Below are 21,113 nucleotides of genomic sequence, written 5' to 3'. Positions count from 1 at the left end.
TAAAGGGGCTAATAATTTTGACCTTAAAATGTTTTTGTTTTTTTTAATTAAAAACTACTTTTATTTTAGCCGAAATAAAACAAATCAGACTTTCTCCAGAAGAAAAAATATCAAACATACTGTGAAAATTTCCTTGCTCTGTTAAACATCATATGGGAAATTTAAAAAAGAAAAAAATTTGAAGGCAGGCTAATAATTCTGACTTCAACTGTATATTTAATATATATAATTTTTTGTGAGATGTTTTGCTCACCAAGGCTGCATTTATTTGATAATGATTTGAGTACATTAAAGTTGTTAATAATGTGAAGCAATATTAAGAACTAGTTTCTATTGGAATGTGCTTTGCATTCAATTCATTCTTGGGGCAAAATTGAATTATCACCATCATTATTCCAGTTTTCATTGTCCTTTCACTGTCCTTTAGAATATCATTCTGATATATTGATTTGAGACCCAAACATTTATTATTATTACACATTATTATTTAGTGAAAAACAATTGAAAATAGGGTTATGTATTTAAATTAATAAATGAATGAATGAACTAATGAATGAATAATTAAATAAATAAAACCTTTTATTAGCATGGATGCATTAAATTGATAAATAAATCAATGAGTATATGCATGCAGACTTTTAATTTTCAGCCAGGCAGCCAAATCGCTTCCGGTGAACTGTCTTTCTATTACAAAATTGTCATGTTTAAGATCTGATTTCTTTAAACATCAGCGATCTTCACTGCCTGTTAGATAAACGATATGAAGTGGGTCTCAGATCGGACAAGAAGCACTGCATTAAATTCCATTTCCCCCCGCTATGTCTTTAAAATATGACCGTTTATTTTACCTGAGTATTTTCAATTGAATTTCTGCGCTAGTCTGTTGCTACTGATGGCACTAGTGGTTACACAGTCTTTCATCTTGTTTTACACTTAAAAACTAAATGAATTCTTAAGTCTATTTAACTGAATGTATTGTAATCACATTATAACTTTGATGCTGTAAAAACAACCTTGTGAAATTGAAAATAGTCACATTAAGCTTTCACCGGCAGTTTATAGTTGCCTTTAAAACTCTACCTGTGCATAGAGCCCATTATACAAGTAAAGACATTTTTATACTAATGCTGTTTTTACTGTATGTTATCAAATAAATGCAAACTTAAAACAACATTGTTCCTCATCGCCACTGAGGTACTTTTATTCTGCAATACATGCTTCAAACTCTAGATGTCAGCATATTGACACAAAACAATCTTACATGTTTGTCTACAAATAAAATGTGTGCATATTACATACATAGATACTCACATGCAATTACATTTTTATTATTTAATGTTTATAAATTAAAAGACTAAAAACTTCAGTTTTAAAATATAATTGTATATTGAAGCTTTTCATTTGTTTTGATCTAAAAGTTGTCCTGCTTATAATTATGACAGTTTTACACTATCAAACATATTTCATTTTATTTATTTTATTTATTTATTTTTTACAAAAAGTATTTTACTCAAAAGATAAAGGGAAACAAGAGTAACAATAATAGTAACTATATATATATATATATATATATATATATATATAGATGTTCACATGTTTTTTTCTGGGAATAATATTTCTAAAGGAGTTGTTAACATTGAATTGAACCATGGACTTTGGTAAAATACAATACAAACATAAAAATAAAACAAAACCAAAGAAAAAAAAATCTGAAAAATTTGTTATGTGTAACAACAATGAAATGACACAAGGAGAAAGTCCTGAACTACTGAAATGATTTTAATACTTTATATAAAAGGATTTTTGGTGATGGCAGCCTAGAGACGCCGCTTATTTGGAGAATGAATTGCTCTGGTGTTTTGATAAGTTTTTTTGACATATTTTAACAGAGGGTGTAAAAATCTTGATGGTTTTGTGGCTTTTGTCTATCAAATCTGATCTTTAATTAGTATTTTCTATTGGATTCAAGTCAGGTGATTGGCTGGGCCATTCTACTGCTTGATTTTCTTTCACTGAAAGCATTTGGGAGTTTCCTTGTCTGTGTTTTGAATCACTGTCTTGCTGAAATGTCCACTCTGGTTTCATCTTCATCATCCTGCTAGAGTAGATGATGGACTGAATCAGCTAGTATTAATTTAGGAATGTATTATTAAAATTAATTGAGGAAGGGTAGAGGGTTACTACTGTGAGATTTCAGCTGCTGTCTGGGCTTTCACTGCCTTACACCTCCCTTTCTTCATGTGTTCAATATTTTTCCCTGCGTCATTGCATTTTATTACAGATAACTTAATTTGTAAATTAGATTTGTTTTCTTTGCACATATGGATTTCTTTGGTTGTTACCAACATCTGGTGAAAAAAATTCAAGTCAACGGCACCTTTAGAAATATGTTTATATAATAATATTAATACATTTGCACCAGCAAGAATAAATAGACTTTCTTGGGTTGCAGCTGGAAGGGCATCCGCTGCGTAAAACATACTGTATGCTGGACAAGTTGGTGGTTCATTCCGCTGTGGCAATATAGGAATATAGGGACTAAGCCGAAAAAGAAAATTAATGAATAGACTTTTAAAAATCTTGATACACTTTTATTTAAATAACTTTTTTGGGGGGTGGGGAGGGTTAACAACTCAAAATGAAAACCTAAGGAGCATTAGATAGCATATAGGTGCTATACATGTCATTTTGTCTCTTTTTTGTTGAGCATGCAAATTAAACAGATGCTAATTAAACATACTACAAAATGGACTATTCCTAAAACAGGATTACATGTAGATAAATACTTCACATCATGCAGGTTATACACGAATTGGCCTTATAATTTGTTCCAAGCCAATGTTTCCTAAACTTGCCACAATGTACGTTACAGTGTAAGAAAAAGAAGACTACAAGTACTCATACAATACCAATACAATACTAGCTCATATAAAAATATAAATATGATATTTGCATAGAACTGTGGGTTTCCTGAAAGGAAAACGTGTCGTTGTGCCATGTAATGCACAACTTTCCCTTTTTCTGCAGCTTCATGAATCACTTTAATTCAGACTTTTCATTTATTCATTCCTTCTCTGTCTGTTTTGTCTTCTCACTGGTCCAGTTCATGACTGTCTTGGCTCCGAGGTCGATAGTGACGTGCGCAGAATTCTCTGATGCGAATACATGCCTCGATCATCATCTCCTCCGGGACTGTCACTACAATTCGGAAGAAGTTTGGGTATTCAAATGCCTGAAGAGAGAACCACATGGAGGTCAGAATAGAGTGAGCATATCTGTAACAAATAAGTGAAAATGTGTCACAGACTAAGGTGAGCTGGGGACATGAATAACTCACCGTAGCGGGCAAACAGAACACAGATTGCTCAGTGACCAGCCGTTCAGTGAACTCCACATCGTTCTGGAATTCTGGGAAATGCTCCATCTCGATCCCCACCTGAGAATGAGCCAGCAAAAAATACATTTACCCTCTGCTGCCTTGCAACTTTGCACTTTTTGCAAACATGCTCACTTCTTAATATGGACATCCTGATGAGCAAACGCGCCAGGGATGATTATGTGTCTATCAGGCCATTTAAAGGGATAGTTCACCCATAAATGAATATTCTGACATTTACTTGCGCTCGGGATGATTTAGAAAGTGCTGTTAGTTTGGGTTTGAGGTTTTACTTAATCTAAACTACACTCTATTTTGTGATTTACAAGTGGTTTCCGCTCATTTATGGTTGTGAATTGTATAATGGGATTATGATCTCTTATGGAGTCAATCTAGGGCCATATATTCTTGTAAAATAAATGAAATTTTTGCAAACAAATAATAAAGTATTGAGCAAAAATAAATAAATAAATGCAAATCTCCAAAAATCGCAAAGCAAAAATGTATTTTTGAGAAAAAATAATTCATTTTTCTAACAAAAATAAAGAACTGCAAAGCGAAAATTAAGTTTTGAGAAATAAAAATGAAATTTGCAAACAAAAAAAGAACTGCAAATAAAAATCACACAATGCAAAAAAACAAAAATGTTTGCAATTAAAAAAAAACGGTATGTTTGCAAAACATTTTTTACAATATTACATATTTTACAAAACCCGTCCAGTCAATTGCAATGCTCTTTTTGATTTGCTTTTTAGTCAACCGTGAGTTTGCGATGCTGCTTTAACTTTGCACTTCACTTTTTTACACGTTTCACTTTGTGGCCCTGATTTGACAAGAGGACGGAGTCAAGACTTGGGTGTTTACGGCAGGCCCAGCCAGACCTGCCTCTATTTTGGCCCTAGATTGACCCCATAATCTCTACTCTGTCGACTTTTGATGTCGAAAATTCAACTCTACAGTCCAGCAAAGTGACTTTTATTAACATTTTAGTAGCTTGAGATAAAATAATGTATAATAAATAATATGTAGAGACATGAGTCTGTAAAATAAAGGAAAATGTACTGGCAGTTTATTACAAGGTTTTTGTACCGTAATATGTACACCGACCCAGACAATACACTGTAAAAAATGTAGGGTTCCACACAATTCATTCATGTTGACCCAACACAAATTGAGTTACCTTAACACTTTTAACAAATTTATGTGGATTGATGCATAAAAGTTGTCCCAATGTAATCTCAAGAATTGTGTTGTTTCAGCTCATTTTAAATAAGTAGCTTTAACGAGCAAAAAAATATATTGTATAAAATATATATTGTATAAAAAAAATATTTGTATATCACTTTAAACTATTGAAAATGTTCATAAAAGTCACTTTTTCAAACTTTTCAAGATTAAAAGTTGTTGGAAGAAAGATGGAGGTCCCATAATGCAATTCAAAAGCATAAAAGGGCGGAGGGAAATGAAAACATTAATTACAAAATACAGAAAAATGCTAATTTACAGATATTTTTTATGGTAACACTTTACAATAAGCTTGTATTAGTTAATGTTAATGTATTTACTAACATGAACAGGCAATGGACAATACATTGATTACAGTATTTATTCATATAGTAACATTAGTTAATGAAAACAAAGTTATGGTTAATTAATGTTAACTCACAGTGCATTAACTAATATTAACAAGTATGAATTTGGATTTTAATAATGCATTAGTTAATGTTGAATTATGATTAATAAATGCTGTACAAGAGAAGAGTTCAGACACAGAAACCACAAGTGTTATCTGAAAAGTTTTTCTAAAATGGGCATTGTTTTAAGTCTTCTATGTTTATGTAATTTAATATTTAGTACAACAAAATGAGTGTAACTGAACTGAAGTAATTACTGAACCTACATACATGAGAAAAAATTGACATTTTCAAAGAAATTTCAGATAGCATTTAGAGGCTTTTGCATCTGAACTCTTCAAGTACTGTTCATTATTAGTTCATGTTAGTAAACACATTAACTAACATTAAATAATAAAACCTTATTGTAAAGTGTGACCGGTTCATTTATAAATTGAATTCTATTCTAGTTTTGTATCAGTGAGGTCGCCGTCTTTAACTAAAAACCTTTGGACAACTATGGGAAACAGGTTTAAAAATTCTCATTTTTGACGATATTGTCTCATATAAATACAATAAAAATGTATGGATTACGTGTTCGGTCTATAGGCACGAGCAAGTATTTGACAACAAATCAGCAAGGATGGACTAATGGACCATACAGTATGTGCGAAGTGATATTTACAGTGACATCACCATCTACTGGCCTGACTTGTATAATGCAGGTTTGTAGTGGTTTTCAAAGTTCCTTGTAAAAAAACTTCAGTAGAAACCCGTATACCAAGTTCCCACCATATCATTTTTATTTTCTGATAATCTGTTATGTCACAATTGAGAATGGGAATCTAAGTCATGTCGAGTTGTGTTCCGACATTTTTTATGACATACTCATGAGTGCACAATGTAAACCAAATGCAAATCACCACTAAAAAAGCTGATTATCTCATTGAAAGGCCAAAGCTAGTTTAGATCTCTAGGAGTCCTAAACTAAACTTTGTGAGGGTGGCCCCTGTCAGTGCTTTAACATAACCCAAAATGACCCCCAAACCTTATCTGTTATTTCAGGACAGTTTCAACAAACAACAGTGAGTTTAAATCAGGGGTGCCCAAAGTTTTTCTTATGAAGGGCCAAAATCCAAACTTGATTGAAGCCGGTGGGCCGAAGCTAAATATACCAAACTGTATTACATTAAAGTCGCCTGGTAACTTTCTACTTTAATAATATTAAAAATATATATAATTGCATTTAATTTATAAAGAAAAAAATACTTTATTTGCATCAATAATAATATATATTTTACATTTTATAATGTACTTCTTACAATAAAACCATAAACAATCTCATTTATAACCAAATGGAGTTCAATGTTTTTTTATTTGTGAATAATATATATATATAGTATATATACCAAATGGAAATCTTAATGCAAAATATACTGTGTATATTTATACTGTATATACAAATGCAAATAAAGTGTATATGTATGTCAACATCTGAAAAAATATGTTTCAGGGTTTCATGACCCATGACGTGAATCTGATGAATTCACATTTAATTAAAACATTTAATTTCAGTTTTGCTTTTTTGTAGCTCAGAAATTAAACAAACAAACAAACAAAAGGTTATGTTAAATTAGAAATGATGATCTCTGTTTGAGGGATTCACCCCAACCTTCCCCATCATTTGTCCTTCTCTTCTCTGTTTGGATGGTAGGCCAAATCAAAGGTTACCATGGGCCAACTTCAGCCCGCGGGCCCTAGTTTGGGCATCTCTGGTTTAAATAGTAATACAATAAAAAAAAAGGAAGTTACAAACAATCTCATTATTTAACAAAGGCTATTTTGGGCTACAAAAAAAATAATGGCCTACTATACAGCAATTTAACGAAGTAAGTTTTTTCGTTCAATTAACAGTAAATAAATGTCACTTTAAGGGCACTAAGTATTCAATTACTGTATAACAGCTTGTATTTATTTCATTCATAACTGTCTGTATTACTGAATGTATGATGATGTATATTTAGATGTATTTGTATTTGCGCATCACTTTATGTGCAAGGAATGGGGTGCGGAGTTGTGTTTTTATTCACTGTGATACCAAACAGTCAACTTTATCAAATGAAATGAGTGTAGTTAACTCGAAATTTACTGGAAGTTAATTCTACTCACTTGAAAAGAGTGTTGAACTTGAAGGTAAAGAGTTAATTAAATACCTTATTACTTCAACTTAAATGGAGTAAGTTCACAGTAATCTTATAGATTAGTTTTTTACTCAAAAGATTTGTAACAATCGGTTTCCTCAAACGGTTTGAGTTGCCTTAACTTAATGGGTTTTACAGTACTCAGTTCATTTGAGTTCTCTTCATTTATTGAGTTTTACTTTGCTCAAATTGCTTCATTTACTCAAATGGAGTAAGTTCACAGTACTCATATAGATTCGTTTTTGAACTTAAATAGTTTGTTGCAATCGGTTTCCTCACATGGTTTGAGTTACCTTAACTTTTTGGGTTTTACAGTGTAATTGTTGTAAGCCAAAATCAAACATTTAAAAACATTCTATATATATTTTGTTTGAGAATAAATAAGCTATACCTTTAAATTTAAGTTCATAAAAGAATGCTTGAATTTTTTAGCTACCATTATCTTTATAAAATTTCTTTCGTCAATTGGTGAATTTTGTTTCTCGCCAGTCGCCACTGACTTGCCTTGTTTGGGACTTGTGGAGCTACGCATCAATGGATTTGCTCTTCAGAGTTTGGACTTTCAGCAGTGAAAATTAAACCACACTGAACTGACCTTCAACTCTGAAAGCTGGACTGACACAGATTCAGTTTACTAGAACTTCTATGTTAGGTGCTTTGACACAATCTACATTGTAGAAGCGCTATAGAAATAAAGAATATTTTAATTTAGTTGTATAAAATCATATATGTACTAGACTCACCATAATGTACATGGCTCCTGACGGCATCACTGGATTCAGCCCGGTAACGGTTGACAGCTCTGAGAAACATATCTCTGAGTTTGACTGAAGAACAGAAGAATGGTGTTACTGTAAGAATCAGATGCTGATTCTACTAGCTTTTCCCCCCTGTGAATCTCCTCTTACCTTAAGGAAGCTGATGGTGCTTTGGTAGAACTCTGGTGGCGTCTCATTCAAAATGCTCTCTAATGCCCCCTGAACAACAGTACAGGGTCCCAAAATCCGCTGGCTTAGTTTCACAAGGCCCTCTCGAATCTACAGAGAATGTTGGCATTATTGGTTATTAGTGCTTGCATGCTTCTTTTCCTGCTGCAGGTATGAGGATAATACTTACTCCGGATCCAAATATGTTGTTGCGATCATGGATGAGGATCCAGCCCATCCTCCAGCCAGGCACCAGCCAGCGCTTGGCCAGACCGCCACAGGATAAGATGGGCACGTCACTGCTGAGAGGTGCCAAAGCCCGAAAATCACAGCCAGGAAACACCTGCAGAATGACAGGTACATCAAAGTCAGAATTATTAGCCCTCCTGAATTATTAGCCCCCTGTATATTTTCCCCAATTTCTGTGTAACAACAATATGATTTCTTTCAACATATTTCTAAACATAATAGTTTTAATAACTCATTTCTAACTGATTTATTTTATCTTTGTCATGATGACAGTAAATAATGTTTTACTAGATATTTTTCAAGACACTATTCATCTTAACGCACAATATAAAGCCTTAACTAGAGTAATAAGGCTAGTTGGGGTAATTAGGCCAGTCATTGTATAATGATGGTTTGTTTTGAAGACAATCTGAAAAAAATATTGCTTAAGGGGGCTAATAATATTAAAATGATTTTTTTTATTGTAAAAACTGCTTTTATTCTAGATGAAATAAAACAAATAAGACAAATAAAGAGGGTTAATATTAAAGGAAATACTGTGAAAACGACTTGCTCTGTTAAACAATATTTGGGAAATATTTGTAAAAGAAAATAACAATAATAACCTTTATTTAACCAGGTAAGTCAATTGAAAACCAGTTCTCATTTACAATGATGAATTGGTTAAGAGGCAACATAAAAAGCAGATGCAAAGCAGCAGGGACACAATACAGTAACAATTTCACAGATGCAGATAATAACATATAAAACCAAAGAAAAACAAAAAACGAGCATCATGATCTTGTACTATTATTTAACTGGATTGAATTTTTAAAGTGTAATAGTGAAATGAAGGTGTTGAGCTTTAAGGTCTGCTGCAGATGATTCCATGCATCAGCAGCAGAAAACTGAAAAGAGTAGCAGCCAAATGAAGTCAAAACTACTTGTTGAAATGTGCACACTAGTTGTTTTATTAACCTTTGTATACCCAAAGTTCACACTTTATTTAGTCACTACTCTTTTCAGTGTTCTGAGACCTTAAAGCTCACCACAGTTATTCCACTATCATCCTTTAAAAATTCAATCCAGTTAATAGTACAAGATCACTGTGCCTGTTTTTAGTTTTTACTTGGATTTGTATGTTATTATCTGCATCTGTGAAATTGTTATTGTATTGTGTCCCTGCTGCTTTGTATCTGCTTTTTATGTTGCCTCATGACCAGGTCCCTTGACCAGGTAAATGAACAGAAACCAATGAATTTCATGAAAATCACAGGAGGCCTAATAATTTTGACTTCAGCTGTATGTTGAAGTAAATATGGAGACTCTATTAAAAAATCTGGGGTCAGTAACAATTTATTTTTTGGCAAAAATCTGTTACTGTATGTTCCAAGCCTTTTTTTCCATAAAATAGAGTAAAAACAGTGATATTGTGGAATAGTTTTATAATTTAACAAGACTGTTTTCTATTTACATTCTTTAAAATGCAAATTTTTTCTGTTTTCTGTGATAATGTTTTACACACAAAAAAAGTTTTTCTTACTTAGTTTTTTTCTTGTTTCTAGTCCAGAAATCCAACAATTCTTAAATTAAGAAGCATTTTCTAGACAAGTGAAACATACTGTCTTTAGCTTGGAAATAAGATTATTTTGCTAACCCCACTGGCAGATTATTAGCTTGTTTTAAGAAAAAAAAAAGAACTTTTGTCATATTATTTCTTAAAACAAGACAATAAGTGTTTTAGGTTAGGTTGGAGCACCTGATGCTCATCATCGTTCTTCTTTAAACGCAGAGAGACAGTTTATCGGACCGCTGTTCATTCTTTGTATGGGCAATTGGCCAGAGCTGCACTCCAATTTTGGCTTCATGTTTTGTTTTGCATCCAAACACTAGCACTGACAACACTTACCGCATCCATTCACTTGCTGTTCATACTGATTAAACACTGATACTGATGTTTTGACTGTGTTATTTAAGATTGTTCATTCATTCATTTTCTTTTCGGCTTAGTCTCTTTATATTTCTGGGGTCGCCACAGCACAATGAATCGCCAAATCCGGCATATGTTTTATGCAGCGGATGCCCTTCCAGCTGCAAACTGTTACTGGGAACATCCATACACACTCATTCACACTCATACGCTACGGGCAGTTTAGCTTACCCAATTCACCTATACCACGTCTTTGGGCTTTTGGGGGAAACTGGAGCACCTGGAGGAAACCCACGCCAACACAGGGAGAACATGCAAACTACACACAGAAATGCCAACTGACCCAGTAAGGCTCGAACCAGTGACCTTCTTGCTGTGAGGCGATTGTGCTAACCACCGCGCCACCATGACGCCTTATTTTAGATTGTGTTAAAATAAATATTATGTTTGACTTTATTTCACCGTGTCGTCTCCGTAATGTTACATCTTTTAGACAAGGTGTAACATATTAACATATGGGCGCTCATCCAATGTAAATTGATTTGATTTGGTTTATGTTAAACTTTATTTGTTTAAGTAATTAGGTGGGAGAGACCAATATATTTGAAATATATTTAGCGAAAATATTTTTTGGAGCGTAGGCTTTGGTGTCTAGTCCGCTCGGAAAAGGTAAGTTCTTGTGGTTTAAAACTGTAATTGTTTTCCCTGTTTTTTATTTTTAATTTTAGTTGGTTTTTTTTGTGCGGCTTCTGGGTCGAGTGCACTGCTGTGGGGTAGTTCTGAACTATTTGCTCAGTTCCACGCCAGCGGTATTTGGATGCTTTAAGGGACTTGACTCTTGGGAGCCCATGAAGACTAGTAATAGCTAGTTAGATTTTTTTTTTGTATTAGGTGAGGAGTTAATGAAATTGTGTAGATTATGTAGGTTTAAGTAGGTTATGATTTATAATTATCATATTAATATGATATTTTACTTCTGCCAAGGGCATGTGTACAGTCTGTTGTAGCCATCACATACCTGCACACCGCTCAAAAAAAAATTAATTATACGTCACAATGATGCGTAGAGCAAGCTTTGTGATTGGTCGATTTGGTAGCGGTGATGATGGTGGGCGGCAAGGAGAGCCACGTTTTAGCTCTTACATGAGCATGTTTACTGTGCAAAACTTGTCAGTGAACTATGAGGGCAAAAACATAAAATAAATAATTAAAATAATAGTTCATTAATGGTAATTGAGTTAAAATGTTCATTAAATCGAGATTTTGATTTTAGGCCAAATCTCCCAGCCCAAGGTTATAGGTGGAATTATTTGTTACAGTAATTTTGATTCTTTTTTGTTTTACTTGTCTAGAAAATGCTTCTTAATTTAAGAGTTTTTAGATAATTGGACTAGAAACAAAACAAAAACTAAGTAAGAAAGTATTTATTTTTGCAGTGTAGCATCAATACTAGAATAAGTTTGCCTTCCTCTACTGAATTTCAAAACTTTTTTGTGTTTATGTTAGTTGCATTCTAGAATCTTTTGTACAATCTTAAACATTCACTGGAAGGAGAAGCAAGAAAACCATAATGGAAGTTTAGGAAGAGGGGGAATGAGAAAGTTACAAGAGTATTCAGAGAAAGAGTTCCTTCCTTGAAGCTGTTATGTGGTTGTCCGCCTGGCTCTAATTACGATTATGGCTTCATGTCTGCTCGATAGATCCGCCCCATGTCTGATTGGCTAAGATACTGCAATTTGCAATGCTGGCTCTGTTTCACAAGCTCAAACATGGAAGTATGTTTTGTTGCTGTCGTTTGTAACTGGATCCAGGCAGCAAGGCCACATGCGGTGCTCAGTACTGTACCAGATGGAGCTCAAAAACATCCAGTGAGTCAACATGCTACCTGCACAGAAACGAGGGGCCAGTGTCTCTTCCCGCCTTCTACATCACCTCCAATGCGTCACATTCATGCATGCGCTAACTACAAACACATGCCATGAAAACTGCTTAGTCACTGAGGTGCAATGAAACCATTCACAGTCGGCTTACCACAAACACGTCAGACCACCTCCTTCCATTTTATCAGGTTGAATTTATTTATTAATGTGTCTGCATTTTTATGATAATGTGAGTATTTGTTATTCATGATTATTAACCTGCTCTCTGGAATACTTGATTCTGCTTGGCCAGTGAAGACATTTCAAGGTATGTTATTCCCTGATTACAACTGCTGAAACTAATAAGCCTGCCTGGCTTTATTCTGTGAGAACAACCATCTATATGTACATTACTATACTTAAAGGTTCAAGACACCCTGAAATTTTAACAGATATGTGTGTGTTGAGCATCAATTAAGACAACGTTATCACCTGTCATCTTTAATTGTGGGGAAAACTGGATAATTTTAAGCTTTTGTCAGCTAATTTCATATTCCGGATTTAAAATAATTTTTGGGGGGATCAAAATCGTTGACGTAGCGCGAATCTGCTAGTAGAGTGATGACACGTCGGTTTCTCATTTTTATTCATAGCTGAGTTTTTTATCATATGAGAAGACCCTGCTTCTTAATTATTCATGAGAGCACGTGCTTTCCGAAGGCAAAGCAGACCTGCCTAGCTGTGACTCAATGACTGGGTAAGACCGTGCACGGCACGGGTCGTATGTGTTTATTTACATGACCCTGGGGGTTTGTTGCATGTTTTCCCCGCAATTCTGTCAGGGCAGATACAGCAAATTTGTTGGTTTGCAGCAAGCATTATTGTCTGGAGAGCTGTAGGAGAATTGGAGAATGGCGGACTTTGCCATTTATCAGTTGATTTCGTTACCATTCAGACACATCCCCTATGTCCGTGCTGCCATGTTCGCCTATTTTTAAAATTCTCCAGATTACCGGCAGGGCTAATGGTTGAAATAGATGGTGCAAGAGACCTGCTTGATACATGTAGATGTAACACATTTTACTTAACTTACAGACTGTGAAGTCATTTCTGGTGAGTGGTATTCTCTTTGGTAAAGCTTTTTATATTTCATTTAGTGTTTGATTTAATATACTAAATATATCCAGAATTTTGGACCTGTTGCAACCAACTCTATCTTCACTGTCCTTTATGACCTAAAGGCCAGAATGCTGTCAATCCTCCATTCACCACACACAGACTCTAATCCCTCCAGTGCTGATGTGGTTTCCACTGCTGGTCGAAGCTGAGCTGAGCCAGGAAAACACATGCTACCCAACACGAAGATGTTCCCTAATTCCCTAGTTGCCTACAGTTTCGAACAGTGGTGTTTACAGCAACGAAGCAATGATTGATTCCCCAATCCACAATGAATCTTTCAGCGATTCATTCTTTAAAAAAAACTATTTTCTTGGTGTCATTCATTCATTTTCCTTCGGCTTAGTCCATTTGTTAATCAGGGGTCCCCAGTGGAATGAGCCGCCTATTTTCTTAGTGTAAATAATATAATCATTAGTAAATTAGTTGTGGTTTTATAGAACCACAAATAAAAAGGCTTTAACTTTAAAAGCATACTAAAAGTTGCTGTGGTTGAGCAACCCAGGCTCAGTCGAATCATTTAACAAGGGTCAAAGGTGAGCTAAGAGTGTGAACTCTATTAAAGACCACTGTGAGATGACATGTCGTCTACTTAACCTTTGAGTTCCACATCAATGGTTGAAGATTTAGAGAGCTAGGACTATACAGACTACTATAGGACTGTAAATGCATGTATACAGAAGTTGTTGCATTTGGTGTGAGCTCACCATGTCTCCATAGATCTCATCAGCAAGTATAGGGATACAGTTTCTTGATGCCACTAGAACACATAAAATATTAGCAGTTTAATATCATAGGATCAACATTTTTGATATGGTATTTAATTAGAATTAATCAGTGCATTCACCAGAAATGATCTTCTTTTGGTGTTCCGTGGTAAACACAGAGCCGCACGGGTTAGATGGGTTGTTGACAATCAGACAAGCAGTTTTGTCATCGATCAGACTCTCCAGGTGCTGAAGATCAATCTCCCAGGACTTCTCAGGCTAAACAAACCAAAGGTGAGAAGAAACTCATCTTAGACACAGTCACAGTTGTTTGACAAGCGTATAAGGATATTTTCCATAGGAATCAACTATGAGGTGAAAGTTAGTCAAGCATTTTTAGAGCATAGAAATACTGTTGTTCACATTTACCGTAATTTTACTTGTTTCAAACCGAAGAGTTTCTTATGATAAACACAAAATAATGTGGTAAATGTTGGAAACCTGTAATTCCATAGACTTCCATAGGATTTGTTTTTCCTACTATGGACGTCAGTGGTGACAGGTTTTCAGCTTTCTCCAAAATATCTTGTGTTCTTATAAAGGTTTGGAACCAATTGGGTACACAACTCACAACAGGGTGAGTTAAAATAGTGAGTAACTTTTTATATTTGGTGAACTATGCTTTTAAAGAGCACATATGTTACCCCTTTAAGATAAGACTTTGGTGTCTCTAGAACGTGTCTGTAAAGTTTCAGCTCAAAATACCCATCAGATTATTTATTATATAATGTAGAATCTGCCCATTTTGGTGTCTGCTGAGAATGGAGCTGTTTTTGTAGCCTGTGGCTTTAAATCCAAATGAGCTGCTTTTCCCTGCCCACCAATCTCACGTGCAAGTCTGCTCCTCATGCATTACGTCAGATAAACAGCAGTCAGTGATAGAAACAGACACAGATGAAGCTGAAATAAGGTCACAAGTCAAAAATTACAAAGTAGCCTCACAATAATATAAATTTCCTTTCGTCTATGGTAAAAAAATGTAGTTTTACCTCCAAAACTTGATCGTTACTGTACTCAAGAAGCTTACTTATTATAAAACTGCTAAAGAGAATTATATTAAATAAAATGCATCCCAGTATGAAAATGCACAAAACAATTTCCTTACCTAAGATGTTTTAGAATGTGTAACACTTTATTATTAAAGTTGATACTGTTTTTTTGTTTTGTGCATTTATCTGTCCACTCTAAAGTGGTAATATCTGTGTTGGCATACGCATGTGACATAAGCTTTTTTCTTCCATTTATCTGTCTCAGATGTGCCCCATACTGGAATGACATAGCAGTTTTCCCCATTTACTGTCTAGTCTAGACCGTCCACTAGTATTTTATCCACACAGACCAACCCCGTCCCACCCCATTTCTTCTCATGCTTGAAAACATCAATTTGCATATTTTTTCCCCTAAAGTTGTGGTGACAGTGAGGTCTTTCTAAATGCATTTTTAGGTTAATCATTCCTCATTTAATTAAAACTTTTTACACTTTGTTTTAATTTATTGTTTGCTTTGCACTCTAGTATATTCATGTAATTTGTGATTTACTCACCAGCAGATTGTAGTGCTTCACTTGGATGCCCATAGACACTGCCAGTGTCTTATAGAGGGAGAATCCTGGACGTGGAACTAGGATATTGTCACCTGGGTTACACAACACGCTGATGACCAACTCTATTGCCTGACTACAACCACTGGCCAAGATCACATCCTACAGGTTTATAGAAAAAAAAGCTTTACTCACATAATCATTAGAACTAAACAAACTTCATGAAATATTTGTATAACATAACTGGATTATTTAATTAATCACAATGTATGTGACATACCTTCCCTTCCAGCGGAGCTTCTGGACAGCTGTAGAAGTTTGCCACAGCTTCTCTACTACTTTGATAACCTGTTGAAGGTATTTACAAGGTAGATACATTTTGATGAAGAGGAAAATCTTAATAAGCATTTTGTCAGGATGAAATCAAAGTATTGCAGTATTGTTTAATACTTTTTTACAACAAATTTTAGCATTTATTCTTCAGAGAAAGTGAGCCCTACCAACAGAGGGAGCGTATCCATTGTATTTGTGGGAATCTATTGCATCTTTCATCGCATGCAACACATTGTCGTCTGTTGGCAAGTTCCCAAACACTGTAGGGTCACCTGGTGATAAACAGTCCAAAACAGACATTTACATGTAGGGTTTGCATTTAAAAGTGTTACTAATTTAGAGACTTTAATAGAAAAACATGAAGCATTGCATAAAGTTATGAAATTTAAAAGCAAAATAAGTAATACTGCAAACTACTTACAGCAATTAAATACTACTGACATTTATAGTTTCATGTAAATAATAATAATGATAATGTAATACATAAAATAGCAAAGTAACACCATATAATAACATTGTTTCTGCCGACTAGATCACTAAACATATAACAAAATACACGCAGGTACAATATGTCTGTGTTTGTGTTTAATTACAGTACTATGTTACTGCATAATGTCTGTGTTTAATTAGTAGTAATTTTTTACTGCCTATATCTAAGTTCCAACATTACAAAAATTACCCATGGTTTTAATATAGTGTATAGTAACTATTTTCACAAGTGCAAACATGAACATTTTCTAGACTAAGTTGTATTTAAAAGTCTGATAACTTACCAATGGATAGCGCAATCATGGGTTTCTCTGGGTTGGGAGTGAGCTTCATACCGTCCACGATGGCTCGGATGGGATTGAGTGTTTTTTTGGACATCTCTGACGGTCTGACGCTCCATCTTTGCCTGTGGCTGCCTGCCTTCAGTTTGGCGGGGTTGACGCTCACATGAGTCCGCACACTCACATGATGCACGCCGTTCCCGTTCATGATGCTCCCGTTCATGCCGTTGCCGTGAATACCGTTGTTCTGCACTCCGTTCATTTTCACCACAAAAGACATTTTACTTTTTGGCTATGCACGTTTTGGAAAGATGATGTCTAAAGAATGAAAGATATGATATTGAAAGTTAGATATATCGATTTCAACATCAAGTAGTCACATATGAACTAGACTAAATTACATTAAATAAAACTGTAATATATTATAAGAGCTCACTATAGTCACTACAAGTGCTCTCCTTACAGCAGGGGGGATTCTGATTGGCGGTTGTTATCAGCTGGAATGACTGATTCTAGTTATATTAACTAAATTTATTCAGTAGCTTACATTAAGATGTGATCTATTCTGATGTTTGTATTTAAAACATTTTTTGAATGATATATATTAATGTTATAGTATGCTAATTAAACTGTTATATCGGTGTTATATTCAAAAGTTGTAAACAAACAAGCTTTCGTCTGCGCATGTGTCATTATGCAACATGATATGCTTGGGCTCCAGATATTCAGTTTTTAGTGGGTTTAAATGTTAGATGTTTAGGTTATTTCACAGCTAATTTGTTTTAACCGGCATATGTTGGCTACTTTGACAATCAAAGTCATTTGTCATTAGATGTTGACTTTTTAAATTGAACTCATCTTTATTTCTATAGTGCTTTTTACAATGTAGATTGTCAAAGCAGAATAAAGATGAAGTAAAGAGAATTAAAAGCCATAACAATATTGTAAAAGCCATACAAATATTCAGTCAATGCAAAACCGGTTTAATGTGCACTTATGAATCACCAAACATTTTTTAGCTAATTGAACTTATTTTAATATTCTACTGAAGGAAAACGGGTGTGTATAATTAACTAAAACTTAACATTTTTTTGCGAGAAATATCCCTTTAAGAGGGGGAAAAGTAGATGCTCGTAACCAAATGGCCTGAAGACGACCCTAGCAACAAAGAGCGCTTTCCATGCGGTATCAGAAGATAGGCTTTGTTTGCAAAAATACTGCATATATTACACCCCAGAAATATATAACTACAGCTTTTAGCTATTCATTTAAAACATGCTAAAATATCATTATATATCTGGGTTGCAAAAGCCAACTGTGTTGCGTGAGATTAAATTTAACCGACAGCTGCTTCAGAAATTACATATATTATATAGTGCGGCAAAAAATTAAGCTACCACACTAAAAACTCTTGGTTGCCTTAATTTTTTAAAGCTGAATCAAATTAACATGAGTCCATTGAACTTATATTATGTTAAACTGACTTAAAACATCTTGCATGCCTTTTAATATTTAGAACATGAAAGAAGTTAGAACATGATTAACTTAGTTTAATTAATTATAATGACCTAAAAACATATGCAGTCAGCACTCATTGATCAAATAATGTTTTACAGTGCAAAGTCAAAATGTCTATAAATAATAAAAAACTGCACTGCAAAATAAAAAAAAACAATTATATAACACAAAATAGTAATAAATGATCTTATTATAACACATTACAGCAGAACTTTAATATTGTCCAATATTTAACATACCACTGATGTGAGACGAATAAACACACATTCAAATGTATGAAAGTAATATAAATTTTAAATTTGGATCCATTTAAAATAGTTATTTCAATTAAAGAATTTAATATTAGCCTAAATTAAATATTAAACGAACAAGCCTAATGTATATGAGAGTTTATAATCAATATAACATACCTTATTAGGTTGCTCTTTACAGAAATCACGCTCCAAGGCGGTGAATTAGATTAACAGTTAAATTAGTGCATGGAGTGATAAAGTCGGTGCAAAGACCAGCTTTATACAAAATCCCCCAAAATGGGTGTTAAACCCTGCAAATATTTCCATTGGCGGAGACTGAGGGCAGCGCAAAACTCCCCCGTTACATCAGAAGTGTAAAATTCTATAGTTTTGGGCTTGAACCTCATCCTCCTCCTTCTAAAACCTGCGGCGAGCCTCTGATGCGTCTGTCCGGTGTTTATGCACGCGATCAGATGCGCAGACGATCCTCAAGGCACAAACAAGTGTTATTGCAATGCATATATTGCTCAGTGAATCTTTGAACCCCTTTCATTTCACCCTTTCAGTCTAATTTTCTCTCATCATTCATTATTCATCAAACTTTCTTTATTAATTTGCTGTCCGATTTCTATTGCGCGTTAATATCAATGAGGAATAAGAAGCAAATGACAATTCAGGTCTGTTTATGAAGTACATCTTTACTGTTTGCAAAAATCACGCATCATTTAGAGCGTATGCGCTACAGATGTAATGACGTCACACATTACATAAGTTAAACTCACGTTTCAGGGAGGATGGATGGAGTGGTTTTATTGGTGCCAACGCTGCAACTATTGGACTGTTCTACTGTTGTGCAAGTATAATGAATTTGGCTGTGCAGGACTTTTGCCAACTATTCCAAATATGGAAAGACCAAGACTGAACTTAAAGACACTTGCTTGTAAATCAATGCTCTGTCCAGATTTTCAAATTTCTTGTGCTTTTTTGTTAAAACCAAATTACATCCCATAAGGAAATTATCATTTATGAGTGGAAAATTGCCAATTCTTTGCAATTTAAAATTACAAATGAACCAAATTATGTATTAAATATTTGAATATATGAGAATTTAATGGAATTTAGTTAATTTCCTTAAACTTTATGCTTGATCAGATGAACAATATGTTTAAATAAACAGTGTGCTTGTTATTTACAGGCTGAATTAATTCATTTTTCTTGCATAAATGTTCACTTTCAGATGAGAAAGGGTGATCAATACTACAAATCGTTTTCAACGGAAGTACATGTATTACCAAAACCCAGAGGGTGTGTCTTATGCCATTTTAATATATGCAGTGTTTTCTGACACTGATACTGTCAAAAAACGTTTTTTTCTGCTTGTATAAACTACTTATATAAAATGAGCTAAAGTTGGTGCTAATAGCCTAGTGGTTAAGTGTGCTGACATATAGCACCAAGGTGCACATGGCAACCAGAGTTCGATTCCTGGCTCAAGCTTCTTTGCTGACCCTTCCCCTTTCTCTGCTCCCCATGATTTCCTGTCAATTCTCTACACTATTCCATTAAAGGCACAGCTTAATTTATGCTCAATCTACTTAAATTTGTAAAAACAATTTAGTTAACTTAATTGATTTGAGATGGGACAACATGAAAGAATTATGTGGAACTCAGAATTTTTACAGTGTATAACAAATATATTTACAAAATGTACTTTTGACATCTTATTACCAGTTTAAAAAAAATAAAGTAATTAATTTAACTTAGTGAAGTTTATTTATAAACTAATTTCGAGGGAATCAGATGCTGATAATTGACCACGGCTGGTCCTGCATTAGCTAAAACATGATTTACTAATCAAGCGATTCCTAAGTCAACATAAATAACCAAATTTCCATGCAGTCATCTTCGTTTATAATAACCCCTCTTCCACCCCTACTCTTTCCTGGATGGGCAGCACGGTGGCCCAGTGGTTAGCACTGTTGCCTCACAGCAAGAATGTCACTGGTTCTAGACCTTACCAGGCCAGTCGACATTTCTGTGCAGAGTTTACATGTTCTTCCTGTGCTCCCGTGGGTTTCCCCCGGTTTCCTCCCACCATCAAAAACATGCGACTTAAAAATTGGCACTGTAGACGTGCTCCTAGTAAGTAGTCATCTCTTAATAGCAAATCCCTAATTGTTCACAAGCTACAAACAGCAGGGGAGTTAGTAAGATCTACCTGAGCTCAAACTCCCCTCTTGCCCTGCAAATGGGAGGGAGCCCCGCACTCGAGGATCTCATGAGCTCGGGGCTCTCTCCTGGGACAGCATGTTTGGCATCAATCAGCTGTGTGCTCTTAAACTAGTTTTTATTTATTATATATATATATATATATATATATATATATATATATATATATATATATATATATATATATATATATATATATATATATATATATTTTTTTTTTTTTTTTTTTTTTTTTTTTTTTTTTTCCTTTACAAATTTAAGTGGATTGAACATAAAACAATTAAAACTCAAGAATTGTGTTGTTTCACCTCAATTTGATTTAGTAGTTTCAACAAACAGCAGATGTCATTTTTTTTGTGTGGGTTCAGTTTTAAAAGTTATACAGTAAGGTATGCATCTGATTATGTAAAAATC

General features: G+C 34.3%; 1 protein-coding gene across 1 annotated transcript; it reads right to left on the bottom strand.

Moving 5' to 3' along the window:
- Positions 1–2,569: 2,569 nt before the first annotated feature.
- Positions 2,570–18,756, bottom strand: tat (tyrosine aminotransferase). The gene is made up of 12 exons (XM_056478680.1): positions 18,648–18,756; positions 16,723–17,037; positions 16,117–16,221; positions 15,897–15,964; positions 15,620–15,778; positions 14,157–14,295; positions 14,017–14,069; positions 8,307–8,459; positions 8,099–8,227; positions 7,934–8,017; positions 3,338–3,436; positions 2,570–3,232 (listed from the first exon to the last, which is right to left on the bottom strand). Exons 2-12 carry the CDS (start codon positions 16,997–16,999, stop codon positions 3,092–3,094), a joined length of 1,407 nt encoding a protein of 468 aa, XP_056334655.1. The 5' UTR covers positions 17,000–17,037; positions 18,648–18,756; the 3' UTR covers positions 2,570–3,091.
- Positions 18,757–21,113: the final 2,357 nt, after the last annotated feature.

This window comes from Danio aesculapii, chromosome 18 (assembly GCF_903798145.1).
Source record: "Danio aesculapii chromosome 18, fDanAes4.1, whole genome shotgun sequence".
NCBI lineage: Eukaryota > Metazoa > Chordata > Actinopteri > Cypriniformes > Danionidae > Danio > Danio aesculapii.
Note: the sequence above shows the minus strand (reverse complement) of the source record. Positions and strands in the feature narration are given on the sequence as shown.

Bases quoted from the DNA above. Each gene is read 5' to 3' on its own strand.
- tat (XM_056478680.1), bottom strand. From the start codon at position 16,999: ATGTCTTTTGTGGTGAAAATGAACGGAGTGCAGAACAACGGTATTCAC. The intron at 16,222-16,722 runs GTAAGTTATCAG...GTTTATCACCAG, and splicing joins CATGATTGCGCTATCCATTG to GTGACCCTACAGTGTTTGGG. The intron at 15,779-15,896 runs GTATGTCACATA...ATAAACCTGTAG, and splicing joins AAGCTCCGCTGGAAGGGAAG to GATGTGATCTTGGCCAGTGG.